Source organism: Simochromis diagramma, unplaced genomic scaffold, assembly GCF_900408965.1.
Source record: "Simochromis diagramma unplaced genomic scaffold, fSimDia1.1 OVJJ01000205.1, whole genome shotgun sequence".
NCBI classification, from domain to species: domain Eukaryota; kingdom Metazoa; phylum Chordata; class Actinopteri; order Cichliformes; family Cichlidae; genus Simochromis; species Simochromis diagramma.
In genome coordinates, this window is record NW_024386782.1 from 4,875,411 (window position 1) to 4,895,442 (window position 20,032).

The 20,032-nt window shown below is 38.3% G+C and overlaps 1 protein-coding gene across 2 annotated transcripts in view; it reads left to right on the plus strand.

Moving 5' to 3' along the window:
* Positions 1-20,032, plus strand: part of LOC120725146 (macrophage mannose receptor 1-like) — a 51,117-nt gene that overhangs the window by 1,616 nt on the left and 29,469 nt on the right. The window contains exons 5-31 of one of the 2 annotated variants that reach the window (XM_040017879.1): positions 96-218; positions 683-820; positions 913-1,095; positions 2,516-2,670; positions 2,878-2,991; positions 3,418-3,533; positions 3,619-3,767; positions 3,854-4,053; positions 4,923-5,047; positions 5,315-5,387; positions 5,547-5,700; positions 5,834-5,872; positions 7,097-7,260; positions 7,379-7,440; positions 7,916-8,016; positions 8,987-9,132; positions 9,240-9,345; positions 10,454-10,578; positions 12,826-12,852; positions 12,956-13,058; positions 13,328-13,560; positions 14,990-15,155; positions 15,425-15,592; positions 15,671-15,790; positions 15,941-16,111; positions 16,357-16,386; positions 16,487-16,924. In XM_040017879.1, the coding sequence (XP_039873813.1) occupies positions 96-218; positions 683-820; positions 913-1,095; positions 2,516-2,670; positions 2,878-2,991; positions 3,418-3,533; positions 3,619-3,767; positions 3,854-4,053; positions 4,923-5,047; positions 5,315-5,387; positions 5,547-5,700; positions 5,834-5,872; positions 7,097-7,260; positions 7,379-7,440; positions 7,916-8,016; positions 8,987-9,132; positions 9,240-9,345; positions 10,454-10,578; positions 12,826-12,852; positions 12,956-13,058; positions 13,328-13,560; positions 14,990-15,155; positions 15,425-15,592; positions 15,671-15,790; positions 15,941-16,111; positions 16,357-16,386; positions 16,487-16,737 (3,542 nt within the window). In that variant the 3' untranslated portion in view covers positions 16,738-16,924. Of the gene's footprint in view, positions 1-95; positions 219-682; positions 821-912; positions 1,096-2,515; positions 2,671-2,877; positions 2,992-3,417; positions 3,534-3,618; positions 3,768-3,853; positions 4,054-4,922; positions 5,048-5,314; positions 5,388-5,546; positions 5,701-5,833; positions 5,873-7,096; positions 7,261-7,378; positions 7,441-7,915; positions 8,017-8,986; positions 9,133-9,239; positions 9,346-10,453; positions 10,579-12,825; positions 12,853-12,955; positions 13,059-13,327; positions 13,561-14,989; positions 15,156-15,424; positions 15,593-15,670; positions 15,791-15,940; positions 16,112-16,356; positions 16,387-16,486; positions 16,925-20,032 lie in introns of those variants that run through there. The other variant, XM_040017871.1, reaches the window with a different exon arrangement.

A 20,032-nucleotide genomic window follows, 5' to 3' on the forward strand; every position in this document is an offset into this window, starting at 1 on the left:
GTAGACACTGCTCCAGCTGATGATTATGTTTTGAGTATTACACTTGGTAACTTTTGTTTTCTCTGTCTCTTTTGTCTGTTAAACTCTACTGACAGCACTATTGAGGGCAAATTGGGGACAGGAGTACAAGCTCTGGGTTGGACTGATCTTCCAGGATTTAGATTATGTGTGGAAGTGGTCTAATGGGAATCCTTATGCATATCTGAATTGGGACTCAGGTAAGTTTTCTTTCAAGTTTCAGGAGCTTGTGTTACCATTCTGATGATAATTTACATTACTGTTGTTAAAATATTTCAGCAAGTCATCTTGATCATGTTTGTCATCTTTTTTTATTGATATAAGAAATGTTATCTGTCAGCAAGTCAATATTTTTTTCCCTATTTTTTATAAAATGTCTTCCACGCAGGCGTGCCAGTCACACTGCAGATATAGCAATAATCAGAGAACCTCTTATTGTTCAGCAATTTCAACAACCGCTAAATTATTGTGGTGGTGGTGTGTGTCACATAACCTTATCACTCTTGGGTAGAAATCATAGGCTTCTATTTCATTTCCACGAAAACTAAAATGCTTATACACAATACACACCGTGCTTCTAAATATCTTGAGAATCATGTGAATTGAAAGTTGCCGAGTCTCATCTCATAAGTGACAAGTTTCATTTACCATCACTGTACTGTAGGACATCCAGTTTCTAATCCAGGATATAAGTGTGGAATTATTGATGGCACTGTTCAGTTTTCTTGGCAAAGTTCAAAATGCAACAAGAAACTGGGATACATCTGCTACAGTGAAGGACCTTTGGCTGCACCTACTGAAGGTATAGAAAAAAATCCCTTCTCTACCCTTCTCTTAAAAAACTTGATTGACTCAATTTCTTTGATCTTCTTCTTTTGTTCTTATGGTTCATAGCTCCCGAGAGTGGATTTTGTACAGCACCCTGGATCCCCTACAATGGCCACTGCTTTTACCTTTATCGTAATGAAACAAAAAAATGGTCTGATGCTCAGAAAGCTTGCCGTAAAGAAGGAGGAGACCTAGTAACCATTCGTAATGTAGAGGACCAAAGCTTCATCATCTCTCAACTTGGATATGGTATGGCAATAAAAACTTCTGAGTACCATTTGCATTCCTTTAACATAACCTTCACCCAACACTTTTCATATTTATGCAATTTTTATGCAATTGCTGGTGAGTAACTGAAATATTTTTGAGGCACGATCTAATATGATTGTGTTGGTATGTTCCTGGATCAACAAAAGTAATGTTTGTCCAGTTTCAACATTGCAAGTTATCAATCACATTGCAGTGATGTCATAATGTTGTGATGTGGAAACACCATCACACCACACACCAAACCCTAACCCTACACCCCAAACCTTAACAATGATCACATACCAATGCCGAACGCAAGTTTTTTCCAAGTTGCAAAGTTGTGAAATCATAACAATGTTATTTGTCATATACAGTGTGAATCCTAGACAAACAAACATGTCGATCTAAGAAAAAGACCAACAATTCAGTTTTATGTAATTTATATACCGCAAATCACAGCAACAGTTACCTCTCTGAACCATAGTCGAGGGGCTTGGAAGCTGAATGATGTGCTTCCCTTTCTAAGTTTAACTTTACTGTAGGAGCCACAAGTAAGCCAGCAGGCTGAGAGCGAAGTGCTCTAATAGGGTGATAAGGTCATTAAGACAAGATGGTGCCAGATTATTCAAGACCTGGTACGTAATGAGAAGGATTTTAAATTCAATTCTATTTTCGATTTAACATGATTATATCAGATAGTCCATTTCTGAGAACACGTTTAACCTCATAAAACTAAAGTCACAAGAAGTCAGGTGATTGAATATTGAACAAATTTATGCTCCTTTATACTTCAGCCCTAAATTCACTTCAGTCCATTTAACTGAAAGATGCAAATTCCACATAAATATCAAGTTAACTGTTAAAGTTACAGGAAGTGTTCAGCTTGTAATTAAGTCATTAGAAGTTGTCTCTCCTTAATTGTTAAAATGTCTAATTTGAACATCACACTGAAGAGTTAAAAACACACTCAAACACAGATATTAACGAATATCTTATTTTATAGCTACACACATAATACAATTGTGAGCAATCTATTCTTGGAAATGTACAGCAGTCCACCACCTTCAGAAAATCCAGGGCTCTCACCACAGCTAACAGTCACTTCAGACCTACCATGCAGACTACTTCTTTAGAATAATGACCGTTTATTAGTCGGTCACTTTGGGAATCCTGCTATTTTGGACACAAAACTAGGTTTTTGATTTTGTCACTTCATAAGCATTCAGTCACTTTCTGTTGACTGATCCCTGTATCGCTGCACATCTCACATATGATGAAGTTTGTTTACAAGTCCAGCAATTCTGGCAGACGATTAGCAGCAGTCTAAAACTTAAGTGCAAAAGTAACATCTAAAGAGTAGCAAATGAGCAGAATTTATCAAGAAGATTATACAACAATTAATGTTATTTTCTGTCTGCAGCATCCACTGATGAACTCTGGATTGGACTAAACGATAGGAACAGAGAGAGGCTGTTTGTCTGGAGTGATCATTCTCCTGTGAGTTACACTAGCTGGGACTCTCGGGAACCAACTGTCACCTCTGAACAAGAAGACTGTGTTCTGATCAGAGGGGAGGTAAGGTGCACAGTGTGGGAGTGATTATTGATGATTGTGACATAGTTTTCTGTAAAACTATGCAGTTCTGTTAAAGAACACTGGATGCCAGGAAGGTCCATTAATATCCAGGAAAATTAGGTCTTTGTTTTATGATATGCACCGTAGCCTGTCTATCTCTTGTTAATTTCAGTTTCCACATGAATTTTGTTCTTCTCATTCTTGCAGAATGGAAACTGGGCTGACCGTATGTGTGACGAGAAACATGGCTTTATCTGCATGAAGACAAGTGACTCTGAACCCTCTGGAGATGAAGTGGAGCTGAACGCAGGCTGCAAAACTGTATGTGAACCTTTCATATATTTTCCAAAGAATGTCTGCATCTGGTTGGTCTGAATGCACACATTCTGTTATCTGTTTCTGTTTTGTAAAGGCTGTTGTATATTTCAAATGGCACAATGTCTAAATTTAATTTTGTGCCTGTGGTCCATGAAATATCTAGGAAAGCAGCATAGACATAAGGTATGATGCCTAATGAAACATTGTATTTGGGTGCTGTTTATAGTAAAAAGATTAAGAGAACATCTTATTTAGTCATTGCATTTTTAGGAAAAAAAAAACATTCCTGTAGAGTAAACAAGTAGTCACACTGATGCAGTGTGATTCTGCATTCTGGTGTTTTACTCCTTGCTATCACAAAAAGACAGAAAGACAACATTTAACGACAGGCTTGAATAGTTCTCCAACTGTTGTTTCTCTGCAATGCAGGGTTGGAAAAGACATGGATCCTACTGCTACTTTCTAGGGACTGAGACAAAGACGTTTCATGAAGCCAACGATGACTGCAAGAGCTCAAACTCTTACTTAGCTGATGTTTCAACTGGGTAAAATAGTTTTCATAAAAAAAAAAAAAGTATATGTAATTTTGCATCAGGCAGCCTCTAATGTGACTTGTGTAAATATTTCCAGGGTGGATAATGCTTTCCTTGTAAGCTTGGTGGGGCTGAGGCCAGAGAAACACTTCTGGATAGGTCTCTCAAACCTGAAAAACAGAGAATATTTTATGTGGACCAACAATGCCTATCCAAGATATACTCACTGGAACACTCATATGCCAGGTAATGCAAAATGTGAATCGCTATGTAAACTATAGTTGGGAGATGTCTTCACAAATGACAGCTAACAATTTCTTTTATAACACAAGGTCACGTGCAGGGTTGTGTTGCTATGGCAACTGGGCATTCTGCTGGCCTTTGGGATGTGTTGCCTTGTACCAATAAGGAAAAATACATCTGTAAACACCTGGCAGAGGGGGAAGCTTTAACCCCTGCTCCACCAACCACTGCCACGCCTAACTGCACAGATGGATGGATTAAAATGCAATCCAGAGGCATCTGTTATAAGGTACTGTGGCTGCCACAGTGATACATGACTTAAGTATTCTGCAGTCTCTATTTTTCACAAGCCCTTTACAAACAGTAGAGTTACCAAGAGCAGCAGTATAGTAGCACTATAAACAAGTAAGTTACCCTGAGCTCCTCCTGATTCAAGGCAGTAGCAGAGGACCAATATTAACTGGTTTTGTTAAAAGAATAAACGGGTAAAGACATGTCCGATGTTATTTTACTCCGAAAAATTATTGAAACCAGAATGCGTTGTGCTGCTATAAGCCCCAAAAAACCAAACAAATAAAGAAAAGCCTCACAACCTTGTGATCAGTTTTATGTAGGAAAGATTTCATTCCAACCAAACTACACTTGTCATTTGCATCATTTATGCAAAAGAAAGTATGCATTGACACATGACAAGAGGCTTCTACTTGTGATAACATCCCAGAATGTAAATATAGATGGTATTCCACTTAGCTTAGCTGCAATATCACCGTTTGGATTGCAGAGCTAACTTCAAAACTGGCCAAAAAAAAAACCCCAACCAAAAAACTCTTGCTGAATAAGCAGAGGAAAAACATGTTAATTTTGTTTTGAGTGTGTGTCCCATCAATTTCATAATATCTGTGACAGTTGTGACTTTTTGCCAACAACTTGACTTTCCTTTTTGTTAGTGATTTCTGATCATTTCTGCACATGGGTTTCTGTCACTTCCCTACTCATAATCCTTTCTGTTGTAGAAGGATATGATTATTCTGTTGATCTTATTCATAACAAGGATGACATAAAAACAGAGATGACGGCCCATGTTTAGCATGTAGTTCTGAATGTACAAATATTACCAAAGCTTTAGATCACAATTCAGTTTCTTATATTTTGTTTAAGATCTTTCCAGAGGCTTCAGAAAAGAGAAAGACCTGGTACGAGGCTAGAGATTACTGCAGAGCCATTGGAGGAGACCTAGTCAGCATTCACAGCAGTGCTGATTTACTACCAAGGCAATTTTCATGGTATGGTGTTATCTGGTCTACAATCAGAGCTACATAAGATAAAAATCTTTCGTAAAGTACACCTCCAGCCTAAGTCACACATTAGTGGCAGTCATAGATTCTTATCATTTTCAAGCAATGAGTTGTGTATTAGCATAATCACTGATAGAAAAAAGGAAACATGTTTTTACAAAATATTTACACAAAATAAGTAAATAAAAGGTCTTTGAGCAAGAAAAAGAAATTACACAAGTATAAACATTTAGAACATACATTTGTCCATTATAGGCTTAATCAATACTGGATTGGACTTAGTGCTCCTGACCCAGACACAGGTTATGTATGGAGCGATGGATCCCCGGTGAGTTTACAGTTTTTAACTCTCTACAATGGTTTATGTAGCCTAAATGATGATAACGATCAAGATGATGATTATTAATATTACTGATGTTACAGCTGCTATTACTACTGCTACAAATACTACTACTACTATTCATAATTATCTTATTTTTGTATAAAGGTAAACTTTCAAGAGTGGAGTGATGGAGAGCCAAACAATGAAAATAACGCTGAATCATGTGCTGAAATGAAATCCAATTATTGGGAGAAAACTTTGTTTTGGAGTGATGTGCACTGTGAGAAGTACAATAACTGGATTTGTCAGATCCACACAGGTACAGCATGGTCACAGTTATACAATTCTTTTGTAGCATTTTTTTTTTGGACCAGAAGATTATTGTATGTATTCTCACAATGTCAAGCTGGTCACTAGTAACTCAACACTATTCTGTTTTTATTCCTTCACAGGAGTCACCCCAAAGCCGGCTCCAGACCCTGTCACCCCTGGTAAGTGCACCAGTGCGTTGAGGAATTTGACCACACTGTCATACAGCATCTTTACATGACTGTTGACTTTCTATTGGGATTACCAGGCTGAGACCATTATTCATACTATGCTGACAGGGAAACTGATGTCTCATGGATGCTGATTTTCTGCGTGGCAAATATTTGAAACTAGTATAATATAATAAGTATAATAATAATAGGCTGAATAATATTGTGTTTTGTTTTGTTTTTACCACTAAGCTGTTAAAGGCTGATGGGGTACTGCTGTGACCCCCACTGGGCAGGCAGATGGGATGGATGGGTGTTGTGTTTGTGAATGCGATAACTCGAGAAAACACTTTTGATTTTTGAAATTGATACCATAGCTGTGTCTGCTAGGACACATGTACAATGAATATATGAATGTATGAATGTTTATGAACTCATATGAAATGCGTTTTTTATATAAAGTGCTATACAAATACAGGCCGTTTACCATTCATAATCCAACAACAAATCCAAAATATGTTACAGAACCTAGACTTGCTCTTCTGAAATCTCAAAAGATAATGGAATAATGGTTTCAAAAAACAAAACAAGATAAAAACCTGTGAGAATAGTAATAGTAAATAGAAAATCAGTTCTATGAGTGTGTGAAGCCCATTGAAAGGATTTAATGGCTGACCATCCTTTATTTTTCTCTGTATCTGACGGTGCGAGGATCAGTTGAATTAGATTGAACTGTTTTTTCATAGTTGAACTGTTTATTTGTTTATCAATTCAATTTTATTTATACAGCACCAAATCACAACAATAGTTGCCTCACGGTGCTTTATATTGTAAGGTTGACCCTACAATAATACATACAGAAAAAACCCAGCAATCATATGAGGCCCTATGAGCAAGCACTTTGGCGACAGTGAGAAGGAAAAACTCCCTTTTAACAGGAAGAAACCTCCGGCAGCACCAGGCTCAGGGAGGCGGGGCCATCTGGATTGTGTAGTTTGAGGAAAAGATGGAAAACATGCAGTTGTTGTTCATAATTTTAAAGCCTCACTGTGAACAGCTGGAAAAACATGAGCTTGTCATGAAAAAAGTTATTTTTTTTAAGACTTGCTTATCTAACACATTTACAGCAGTTTCCAAACACGTTTTTATAACGTTTTCTTTGAAATTTTTGAAAAAGAGGGTCATACTATTTGCACATTTACTGAAATATATTGCGCATTTCTTATCTATTCTCAGAATATAACACGACATCTGATGGGTGGCTAGAATGGAATGGGACTCAGTATTACATTAACAAAAAGGCGATGGCCATGGAGGACGCTCGTATGTTCTGCAGACAGAGGCATGGTGACCTGGTATCTATCAACAGTGAAGCAGAAAGGATATTTTTATGGAAACAGGTGAGCAATGGCATTTGTAAAAGATTTACCAAGGCAATGGGTATTTAAGTTATAATTGCAAAAACTAAAACATCCAGACACCGACAGTTTTTTCCTATGTATCCATGTTTTTGTGCAGATTTCAACAGGTTATCGGAATTCTTGGATTGGCCTATCTGTAGATCTTGATGGAACATTTCAGTGAGTATGAATTTAGTGACAAAAATGTAAATACAATTTACAATTAACTTAAATTTATGTAACAGCAAGTTAAAAAGTACTTAGTGCAAGGCAGCATGTCAGATAAGTATACCAGTTTTAATTTCAGTCAGTCATATCTTGAGTGTTTGATTTAAAATCTACTGTTCTGATACACAAAGGGGGAAATTAAATGTGTCTTATTGTCCAAATACTTTAAGCTCTAACTGCAAATGCAGATCTATTTGCATTTCTATTTGCGAAGCTTTGTCCGTATTTGTAAAATTTTTGAGTTTCCTGTTTGTAATCTTTCCCACCAATTTTATTCAGTTATTACAGCTAAAAACAACAAAAGTGTGACCAAAAAGAAGAAGGATAAGAGTATCTTTAATGAACCCAGTATGCCACTGTCTGGTATTATTGTCACAAATCTTTTACAGCTATATTTAAACAAATTTATTTTCTGTGTTCCATTAAGGTGGATGGATGGTTCTCAGTTGTCGTTTCAAAGTTGGCAGGAAAATCAACCTGACTTCAAGAACTTTGATGAGAACTGTGCTTTCATGACATATCACAATGGTGAGTGTACCGAAATACGATTCAGTTTCACTGAAATACATACACAGAACAAGTGGTATCACCCAGAGATAGCACTCAGGCTATCCTGTCACAACTATCCCTTCAGTTTTAATGGCACCCTAGTTTTATCACAGTAATACGTATCCTTTACAGCCCATACACACATATCAAAGAACAGCAAAAGTACAGACATCCTTTACTGAAGCCGAAGTAGAAATACTACTATTAGAAAATATAAGTTGAGTTGAAGTAACCATTCAACTTCGTACTCAAGTAAAAGTTAAAAAAAAGTGAAATGTAGTCACAGTCACACACTGTTTTAGTTTAAATTCATCACAGCAGCTGGACCTTTAGCTTGCAACACACTGTGTAAAAAACTGCACACAAACAGTTTGTGTGTTTGCTGATGTTTGCTGAGCTGATAGAAACATTTGAAATTTGAAATTACCTGCCACTTAAAAAAAAGTCACTCCCATTATGCTCATTCCTCTTTTGGAGCACTAGCTATGATGCTAAAGTACCTAAACCGCAACGTACGGACACCTGCAGTTGTTGTGGTGTTATGACAAAAAAAAAGAAAAACACCATCCCGCCTTTAACACCTGACTTTGGCGCCCACCATCTCTTTTTATGAGTCATCCTCTGGTGATAAACACATGAACAGGATTGACTTCTGCTTCAAATCGGTTTGATGTTTTGAGGCTCGCAGGGACGAGATAATAACTTGACCCTAAAGCGTTAAAGCAATAGTAATGAGTCTGTTTTGAAAATGTAAGAAGTAGAATACAGATATTTGTTTAAGAATGTAGGGAGTAAAAGTAAAAAGTATGTAGAAAAAGAAACTACTCAAGACGACATGCTACAAAAGATAAAATGAGTGTGTGATATCAAAATTGATTGAAGTTGATTTTTTTAATTATTCATTCAAGTCAATAATGTTATTAATTTAATATGCTGACCTGGCCTGCAGGATTCTGGCATGACTCCAGCTGTGGGCTTGAGTATGCGTCCATTTGTAAGCGCAGCAGCTCAACACCTGCAAACACCACCGCCGCAGTGCCTACAGTGCCCCCAAAAGGTGGATGTCCACACCCCTGGAAAAAATTTAACTCAAAGGTCAGATGTCTTTTCATGTCTTTTAATCTTTCTATTATTTACTGTTGAAGCAATATGTTCTTAGTGCTTGGAACACTATATTGATCTTTTTCATCTTTCAATTTTAGTGTTACAGCATCATTGACAATCAGAATTTAACATGGCATGATGCAAGGGAAAAATGCAAACAAAAGGGTGGAAACTTGGTGTCTATTACTTCAAGAGACGTGGAAGGTTTGTTTCATTTTCTTTTCACTCAAATAAGTATTTCGATTTTGTTACCTTCTCCTCTTTTGCGGTCCATTTATGATACTACAGCAACAGCTCACAAAGCCAACAACTCTGTTTTAACCCTTTAGAGCTGATCGGAGCGGGCACGCTCTGTTTTGCGTAACTATTTTTAAATCCCGGTAGCACTGCAACCACGTAAGCTAGCGCAAAAATTTTTTTTGCATATGAAACCGGAGGAATTGTACTTACATCTTATGCCATCAGCTTGTCCTAGGTCACGGTTTCCTTCCACATAAAGCTTTGCAAAAACTGCATAAAAAGCGCTTGCAGGAACAAAAACATAATATTCCAGAAACACGCTTTGCCGATCCGATCAGCTGTTCATAACACTTCCTACGTTGGAATAGACGTCAGCGCGAACTTTTGCATTTCCGCCATTACCTGCCCGAAACCGGAAGTGACGTCATTTTCGCGGAAATGTAGTCTTTTTTACCATCAGGGCCTCAGGGCCTATACTGGTCTTTTTAAAAGTTATCTTTGACTTTATGACTTTCTGTGTCGTTTCTGGGATGCTTAGGACTCATATTGCACTGCTGGAAATAGTTTATTTTTTGCAAATTTGCAGTATAATATTTATTTTCGTTTTTCCTGCAGTGTATAAAAATTGGTGTATTTCAAAAATAAAACTATGAAGACACTCAAAATAAATTTCCTGTGGTAGGAAACTATTTTGTGCAACTTTTTTGTATTTAGTTTTGAGGGATAAGTCTCTTAAATTTCTCTAACTACAAATATATGTTAAAAAAGCAAAAACGGTTTTCAATTTTTTTGTAGTTTATTGCACTTTTTTGCAATTTATGTAACTACTATGCATTTAATGAATACATATTATTAAAATCTGGGCTATAATGGTTGTATTGATGTATAGCAACTTGAAATGCTTGAATATTTTGCCATCCTTCAAAGATTCATCTATTCCCAATACCTAAAGTTACCCCTGAATTTCTTTTGTTGTGCAGTTTTGGCATACCCACAAGTTAGAGCTGATACCACGGTGCACTTTCATTTGCAAGAAAATATCTTAACCATAAATCTTTGTCTACATTTTCAGTGTTTCTACTGTCTCAAATGGCTGATGCGCCTACTACAGACTTGTGGATTGGTTTATTTCAGTCACGGTGGAAAACTTACTGGACTGATGGACAACCAAAGTCATACATCAATTTGGGTAATGATGTAAGTGGGAAAATAATAATCTGTTCTCAGTGAGTAAAAAAAATCATGCTGAAAATCTGTAGCTATATAGACTGGGTAATGTGTCAGGAACGAACAGATGCCACCTGGCTTGACAAAAATGAAAATGGTCAACCTAGAGAGTGGCCGGATTCAAATGGGGTGATACAGTACTATAGGTCATTAACCTAAGATGGGGGCTCATTATTTAAGACCTTGTATGTGATGAGAAAGATTTTAAATTCAATTCTGAATTTAGAAGGGAGCCAGTGAAGAGAACCAAATATAAAAGAAATATGCTTTCTCTTTGTAGTCCCTGTCAGTATTCATGCTTCAGCATTTTGGACCAACTGAATGTTTTTCAGGGAGTTTTTAGGACATCCTGACAATAAAACAACTACAGTAGTCAAGCCTAGGAGTAATAAATGCATGAACTAGTTTTTCAGTGGAGAGTCCCAGAAAGCAGTCTTACATATCTGTTTAATATCCTGGTCAAAACAACTCTTAAGATTCATCACAGTGTCTCTGGAGGCCAAGGTAATGCTATCCAGAGTAAGCATGTGGTTTGATACCATATTTCTAATATTTTTACCAGTATCACACTAAGATCTAGGAGGAAAGAACAGAGATGACTCAGTAGCTTGTATGGCCCCCGTATGTTTGTATACAGGCTTGATGACATTGGGGCATGTTTCTAATGACACGACTGATAGTGTTTCGGGTGTCTCCCACCAGATTTGACACATCAGAACATTAAGTGAGTAAAAAACACCCTAAATGCATTTAGAATATATTTAGAACTACAAATTCAATTCTTTTAGCAATTATTGCTTTTTTTGGTCACAGTTCCAGCCCACCTGCTTTATCTGGGCTTGGAACTGGCAAAAGTGACCTGAAATACGCACTCTGGTGGAGTTATTTTGTGTGTGTGTGTGTGTTTAAGTAGTTTTAAACCTTGTGATCCACAAAAAGTAAAAGTAAAAGAAGAACTGACTGCGTTACAGTCAGGGCTGGAGCAGTGGCTTCGCTCATGCGCGATTCATTGCAGTTTGGACGCGTAGGGGTTAACATCTGCTCTGACACCAGCTGGGGGACACTGCTGTGTGAGGATGATCTGCTGCCTGTGAGCGCTTTGGCACGGGCGAGGTGCCCATGGCAGCACCCGCTGCTTGTTGAGAGTAAGAGCGATACGTGCTTTCACGTCACAAAGTGGTCATAAGTCTTCCTAAAAACACCAGCAAAAGTCGTCAGATTTGTCACTAGTCGCTTTTTAGAAAAGAGGGTCTGAAAACTCGCTAAATATATCACCAAAGTCGCCAAGTTGGCAACACTGGTGCCATTGCCAAACCTGTAAAAGTCTTTGCATCCTGCCATGGATATGCCTCTCCAGACTATCACAGAGCCACAACCAAACTAGTCATGCTGAACGATTTAACATTATGGTATTCTATGGCAAATACCAATCAAATTCAATGAAGTTGGACAGTGAGCACAGGCCACCCTACATGATGTAGTGATCTCAGGGTACTCTTACGAATTCTGCTTCTGATTGTTTGGTCAGAGACATTTACACCAGTGCCCTGCTGGAGATGACTTGCTGGGCTCTGACAGTGCTCATCCTGTTCCTCCTTGAACAAAGGAGCAGATACTGGTCCTGCTGATGAGTTAAGGACCTTCTACAGGCCTGTCTAGCTCTTCCAGAGTAACTTCCGGTCTCCTGGAATCTCTTCTATGCTCTTGAGACTGTGCTGGGAGACACAGCAAACCTTCTGGCAATGGTACACATTAATGTGCCATCCTGGAGGAGTTGGATTACCTGTGCAACATCTGTAGGATCCAGGTATGGCCTCATGCTACCAGCAGTGACACTAACTCTAGCCAAAGGCCAAACTAGTGAAGAAACACTCGGAAAAGAGGAGCAGGGGAAAAATGTCAGTGTCCTCCACCTGTAAAACCATTCCTGTTTTGGAGGTTGTCTCACTTTTGCCCCTCTAGTGCACCTGTTGATAATTTCATTAACCCCAAAGTTGCTGACACTGATTAACAACCTGCTCTGCTATCCCAGAACTTTAGCTGACTCGATGCTATACTTTGGTTAAAAAGTGTTCCATTAATTTTTTGAGCAGTGAACTTGCACCATGTAGATACAGTCTATATTACCTATTGTGGAGGGTCAGACACATTTAAATAATCTATAACTGTATATTTTTGTATTTACAAATAATTAAAATATTTGTGTTTACATTGCAGCATTGGTATTGGTATTATAATCAAAAGGTAAGTAGATTTTAAAGATCCAAGAATGCCCTGTGTTCCTTGACACAGTTCCCTGTATCATCACGTATCATTATTCTCTGTTGACCCAACTCTGTTTCCACAGAAAAACTGTTTTGTGATCAATACCAAGCGTTTAATTGGTATTGGGAAATGGATTCAAAAGTCATGCAATGACACCAATGGATTTATCTGTCATCGAAATCTTGGTGAGTCCATTTCTAACCCCAGGCCTGTTGCCACCCAACTTGAGCTGCAGCTCCATCAGACTCTCTCTAGCTTTTCTAAAACAACAAAAAATTTGCTTTGACTTTTCATTCCTATAATTAATATCTATATATAATATATAATAACAATAATATCTATGATCAAGGGTATGATTCATCACTGGAAATAGCTATAATAACTTTTTAAGAATGATTCAGAGGGTTTTATTATGTAAAAAAAATAAAATAGTTTCTATTCTCATCCTAAACAGACACATCTCAACCAGATTCTCCAGAACCAACAATTTCTACTAACTACATCAAAATACTCAATGACTCCATTAAGGTTGTTCCTCAACAAATGAATTGGGATAAAGCTGCAGAGTACTGTAAAAATGACGATGCCCTCCTAGCTAGCCTGAGGAATGAGTGGACACAAGCTTATGTTGAGCTCCTGGCGCTGAATCTCAAGGCTCCTCTTTGGTTTGGATTACACAAAGCGCAGGTAAACTTTTGAAGACATATAAAAAGTTCATAACTCAATAATAGGGCCAACCACTTTGAAACTTCTGACTGCAAATTCAATCAAAAATCTACTTATGTGCACAAAAAATTATTTCAACAAAGATTTTATCTAACGAAATAATCTGTAATTATGAAAATGAAATCTTCGTTGATGGATAAATATACTGGCCTAGTTATTTATCCAATCATTCGGTTATTTGTGAACTGAGATTAATCATCCATCCATTTCAGTTAAATCTAGCTATTGCTTTTCATAATACGTCTGCCAGCACCACGTAAACACATTTGAAGTTGCTGTGTATTTACATTCTGTACTCTCAATCATGGCTGACATAACTGACTGTTATAAAGCACTTGCTAACTTGACTACAAAGATGCCAATAAAGGTCATATAAAGAAGCAGTTGCACATTATGCTGCATTAAAAATAAACACTTTTAAATGCAACAGTCATTAAATAAGCATTGTGGAAAGTTTCACTGTTTTACTAAAGTGCCTACCTTACCCAGGGCATGATCAGTGCAGCCTCCCTAATCCAGCAGGGAGATGCTCTGTGTGAGGAAGGCATGTTGAGCAGCAGCACCTCTTATGTAAACTCTTAAACCATTACTTTAAACTCCATCATTTTACCCAGCTCCGGCTGTCTTAGCTAAAGGAGCAGATACTGATCCTGCTGATGAGTTAAGGACCTTCTACAGACCTGTCCACCTCTTCCAGAGTAACTGTCTCCTGGAATCTCTTCTATGCTCTTGAGACTCTGCTGGGAGACACAGCAAACCTTCTGGCAATGGTACATTTTGATTTGCCATCCTGGAGGAGCTGGACTACCTGTTTTTTGAGCAGTATAGATTATCATGTTAGTTTGAGTCAACTCCGTTCAACTGTTATATCCTCTGTGCAGCTATGCTTACTAAGGGAAATATTCCTAAAAGCCGAATAAAATCGATAACTGCATGTATGTGAAAGTGTCTTAGTCATCAGGTCACCGTGTTCTAAGAAGCCTGGAAAGAAAAGCGTCTGGACTTCTTTAAGTTACTTAATGACTTTTATTCTCTCATCAGAGAAGATTCTTTCGTTCTAAGAGCAACGGGTGGCGAGTCACAGATTTTTAAGCCCTATTGGGAGGGTTCCTAAGAAGGTCGTGGACCACTATTGATTCTCTGCCTAATCACATGAGCCAAGTGGTGAAAACAGGTGTGGGTCACAATCAGCCAAGGTTTCCGGTGAACCCACTGTTAGATCTTACGCCACCCTATCATTTGAGTTACTCAGATCAAATGACCCAAGATGTGAGAGGGCGTTAAGGCGTGTGGGAAGGGATCTCAAAACTGGATTACAGATGAGAGGGTTCCTATGGTTCTGCCAGTTTTCTTGATTGGTAACTGCTGTCTCATTAATCTTTTCTTTCAGATCAATGGTTCTTTCCGCTATGTTGATGGATGGCATTTAATATTCAGTCGATGGGGTAAAAATGAACCAAGCAAGGACAGAAGTTGTGTATACATGGATGTGGATGGAAAATGGAAAACCGCTCACTGTAACGAGACACTAATGAGTGTTTGCATGAAGTCTACAGGTACGACCAAACACTGGCTAATAGATACCCTATAACCCTGTAATGACTGGCATGTCTGTTTCATTTAAACTTGAATCACTGTTGAGAAGCTTAAATTACAGATCACAGGTACTGATGTCCGTAAAATTTCTCTCTCTCTCTCTCTCGCTCTCTCTCTCTCACACACACACACACACTCACACACACACGTTTGTTGTCAAAACAATACATTTAAGAGTTTTAAAAGATGTAATTCATTGATCTCATTGACATCATTGTCTCATTCACAGATGTGCTGCCAACAGAGTCAACTCTTTTTCCAGGAGTTTGTCCTCTAGACCCAGAGGCAACAATAGAAAACAAGAACTATATCTGGGTACCATTCAGGGGTTATTGTTATATTTTTATTACAAAGCAAAAGCGCTGGCAAGAAGCATCTACCAGCTGTGTAGCACATGGTAGGCGACTTATCTGAAAGATACTTTTATGCAATAAATTGCTGTAGTTTTCATTAACAACTGATTTGTTTTGTTAAGGTGGAATGCTTGCCAGCATTGAAGATTCCTCTGAGCAAAAATTTCTAGAAATTAACCTGAAAACTTTTCAAGATGGCTACACATCTTTCTGGATTGGCCTGTTTAAAAAACAATACAAAGGTGAGTCATTATTTATTTTTATGGTAAATAATAATAATAATAACGATAGTAACATATTTTTTGATAATTTGTTTTTAACCAAATTTTCAGTTCAAAATAAATATTTTTTTTAAATGATGTACACTGTTGTTTTTGTCTATTTGCCTGCAGAGGAATGGCTCTGGTTGGATAAAACAGTCATTAGTTACACTAACTGGGCTGAAGGTCAACCTGTTATTGGCAGCAGATTTTCCCGCAGAGGAGAGATTAGTACATCAGATGGGACATGGACAGATATTGACATGCGGGTTGAAAGACCTTACATCTGCAAGACACAAAAAGGTAAAATAATCTTTATTTATAACAGTGTTTTCTCTTTTTCTTTTCTGTAATGATATGAATCTCTTGTAAGATGTTCACAACAGACATGACACAGTCATATGAATCCAAAAGGAATAACTCTTGTTACCGTGTTACAAATGCAAATACCTGTTTACTCCATAACAATTTACTTTTATTTTTAAATGAAGTAGAGCTACTTTGTGATAAAGTGTCTTATTTGATTGTTCTTTTTTTTCCTTTTGTAGTATTGCTACCAAAGCCATCACCATCATCGAGTAAGAAACACCTCTTTTAACTATTTATTTTACATATCTTATTTCAAATTATTATAAATGTTTTTTAGCTGATTACCATCTACTTTTTCACTCTGTACAGAGACTGGATTACCTCATCATCAGCGTGTCTATATAACCACTGCAGTTGTGTTAGTCATTACTGGAATTGCAGTGGTGGCAGTCACTGCTGTCTTCTTCTTTAAGAAATTTGGTCATCAGTTACCTGCCCCTAACACCTTCGATAACCCGCTCTTCTTCAGTAGTAGGGTGTCACAGCCTGAGCAAGCTGACACCAATATACTGGTAGAGAATGCAGCAGAAGAGAACACTGGAGATTTAATCAGTATGTAATTTAAATATTTTGGGCTCATTTGCATGGCCCATGTGATTCCTAGTATGTTATGAAAATTTGAGCTGAGGTGGCAGTAAATGGCTAAAAGCATATTTGAAACAACACAGGAGAATGTTTAATCAAATATGTATGTTATGACTGTGAAAATTGATTAAATTTGCTTTTGTTACGAAATCAGTTTTACCCCGGTTCTTTTTATTCCTCGAGCATCCAGAGACGGCACCGGACTCAGTAGTCATTTCACAAAACCTTTATTCATCTTTACTCATCTTTTACTCATCTTTACTCATCTTCATTTAAGCATGCATCTTCTAGAAGGGAAGACGAGGCCGGTGTGTCCCTCTCCAAATCTTCACTCCTTTGTCTGTGAAACACAGTTTTGTAGGGGCGACCCTATCATAAAACCCCCCACGGTGTGCTGCAAACTCTGTCTGTGTCTATGTGCACGAGCACATGAATGTTTACATGTGCGCGTTCCCGCGTGTCTATGTGAGTGCTCGTGTGTGACTGTGTACGCATACCTGTGTGTATGTGTGAGTGCACATGAGTGAGTGTGCGTGTGGATGTGTGAGTGCACATGAGTGAGTGTGCGTGACAGTTAAAACACTGTGGGTGTAGGTGACTCCCTAGGTCATAAAACCCATCTCCCTTCCAGACCACAGTTATCCAGTTACAAATGTTGAGACCCCCACCCAAACATCCTCTGGGGAATTTCCACTCAGCATTAACTCCTCTCTGTTTTACTTTCACAGTTCAAGTGGGGGAGGGGTCTCCTACAATCTACTCCTAAGTTCACAACACAATGAGGCCTTTATTATATTAAGTGCAGTGTCAGTGTCTCTACAATAGTTCTACATTCTATGTTAACACATTTCTAAACTCTAAATCAGCTAAACATTCCTACACTTTATTTTCTGAATGTAAATATTTAAAACATTGTATATGGACGGTGGCACAGTTTCCTCACAGTATGAAGGTCCTGAGTTCCATCCTTTCTCCCATAGTCCAAAGACAAGCAGTTAGTGGGGTTAGGTTAATTGGTAAATCTAAATTGCCCATTGGTGTGAACGTGAGTTTGAATGGTTGTCTGTGTGTCTATAGAACCTGTTCTAATCCGGTCTTTAAGTCTGACGTCATTAGCCGTGTCTGCAGTGTTGCCAACTTAGCGACTTTGTCGCTATATTTAGCGAGTTTTCAGACCCCTTAGTGACTTTTCTTCTAAAAAAAAGTCGCTAAAAAAAGACGTGAAAGTGCGTATTGCTTTTACTCTCAACAAGCAGCGGGTGCTGTAACGCAGTCAGTTCTTCTTTTACTCTTATGCTGTTTTGTGGACCACAAGGTTTAAAACTACTTATAAACACACACACAAAGTAACTCCACCAGAGTGCCTATTTCGGGTCACTTTTGCCGGTCCAAGCCCGGGTAAAGGAGCAGGGTTGGAATTGTGACATTAAAAAAAACAGCAATTGCTAAAAGAATTTTAATTTGTAGTTCTAAATAAACTCTAAATGCATTTAGGACATTTTTTACTCACTTTATGTCTCTTCCACGATGTTATTTCGCTCTCCAACAACATAGGTTACAATTAGATAGGGTTGCCAACCGTCCCTTAAAAAACGGAATCGTCCCGTATTTAGAAACAAAAGTACACGTCCCGTATTGAGCTAATAAGGGACGCACTTTGTCCCGTAATACAGTGAGAATCAAAAGTAGTCTATAAATGTTTATGGAATTAACGCTTTGTTTGAAAACATAATTCCCAGCCCCTCTCCTGCTTTGTGACCAATGAGCTGACAGCACACTTATGACAATTTGAGTATGACAATTCAGATTACCGCTCATCTCATTGGTCGAGGAAATACCGGAAGACAACAGATGACCACAACAAGAAGCATGGCCAACAGGGAAACAAACGCCGACACTGCGGTGCCAGTCTCGGACGACAGTACACCTTAAGCTGGACATACACTGTGCGATTTTTTTCAGTCACGTTATTCAGCTCCTGCTCAAACTGCACGATTGACTCGCAGGGGTTAGAAATTCATAGGGCACGATGCAGGGTCTCACACTATACCGCCCGATGCTCTGATGCGACCTGAGTGCTCACACTGTGCCTCCATAAAATGAAGGTTATAACAGAAATTCTGTCGCTCGCTCTCTCTCTCTCTGTCTTTCACTCACACAGACACACCACCACCATCAACTTTGCTAAATTGCTAATGAAAAACACTGATCAGGCAGCTGTGATTGAGCAGCAGTGTAGATCCAACTATTTTCACGGTTGTTGTGGTCGTGATAATTTTGTGATGCCACATCGAAAAGGCTCGGATGAGCTTTCCAAAGTTCTACAAGTTGTGCCTCCATCGCTTGTGTCCAGATCACACGCTGCATAGCCGTCTCGTTACCCCACGTATACTACACGATGCATGATGAAGGCCAAAATTGGGCCGATCACCAAATCGGTCGCACGACTCAAAAATCTGCTCAAAATGGGCCAAAAACCGCACAGTGTAAGCCCAGCATTAGAGCAGCAATGTTTGTTCCCCTCAGAGAAAGAAAAAAAAGGCTGCAAAAGTACAGGGAGGAATGGGAAAAAGAAAACACCTGGCTGGAAAAGTGCATGATAACACCTTTAAAGCGCACTGCACTGTGTGCCGGCGCACTTTTTCCATAGGCATGCTTCTAATGGTGGACACATGAAGAACATGAGGGGCGTGAAAGCTCGGGGAACCCTTAACCAATTTTTTGTCCACCAGGCCACGGCAGAAGCAGATATGGTATGTAAACACTGGTTTGTTTTTTTAAACCCTCTGGTTAAGGTTAATATGGGCATGTGCAGTGAATATCAGCGCTATGTGGCCAGAAGTGTGATAATATAATTTATTTTGTGTAATAAACAACTGCAAGGATAGATGATTACAACAAATAGATCACTAATACGTAAAAGTAATACATAGATGAATAATGATGATGAGTTATGATGCGTAATCATGGGAACAAGTGGGTTTACAAACAGGAGCAGCTGATTAGAATTAGAAAAGCTGAAATAATACCTCAACTGAAGCCAATTGTACTAAATGCACTATATGTGCACAGTTACAAGAATATTTTTCGTTCTATTGCTTTCTATTAATTTATATAATTTTAAGTTAAGCAGGACAGAGTTCTTTTAAAGAAAGATTTACTTATATTCTCAAAAGTTAAGCATGACAGGCTTCTGTTTAAGAAAGAGACCTGTTTTATTGTGTTAATGTTGTCATTTTGACCTAAAAATAAATGGCTAAATGATCATTT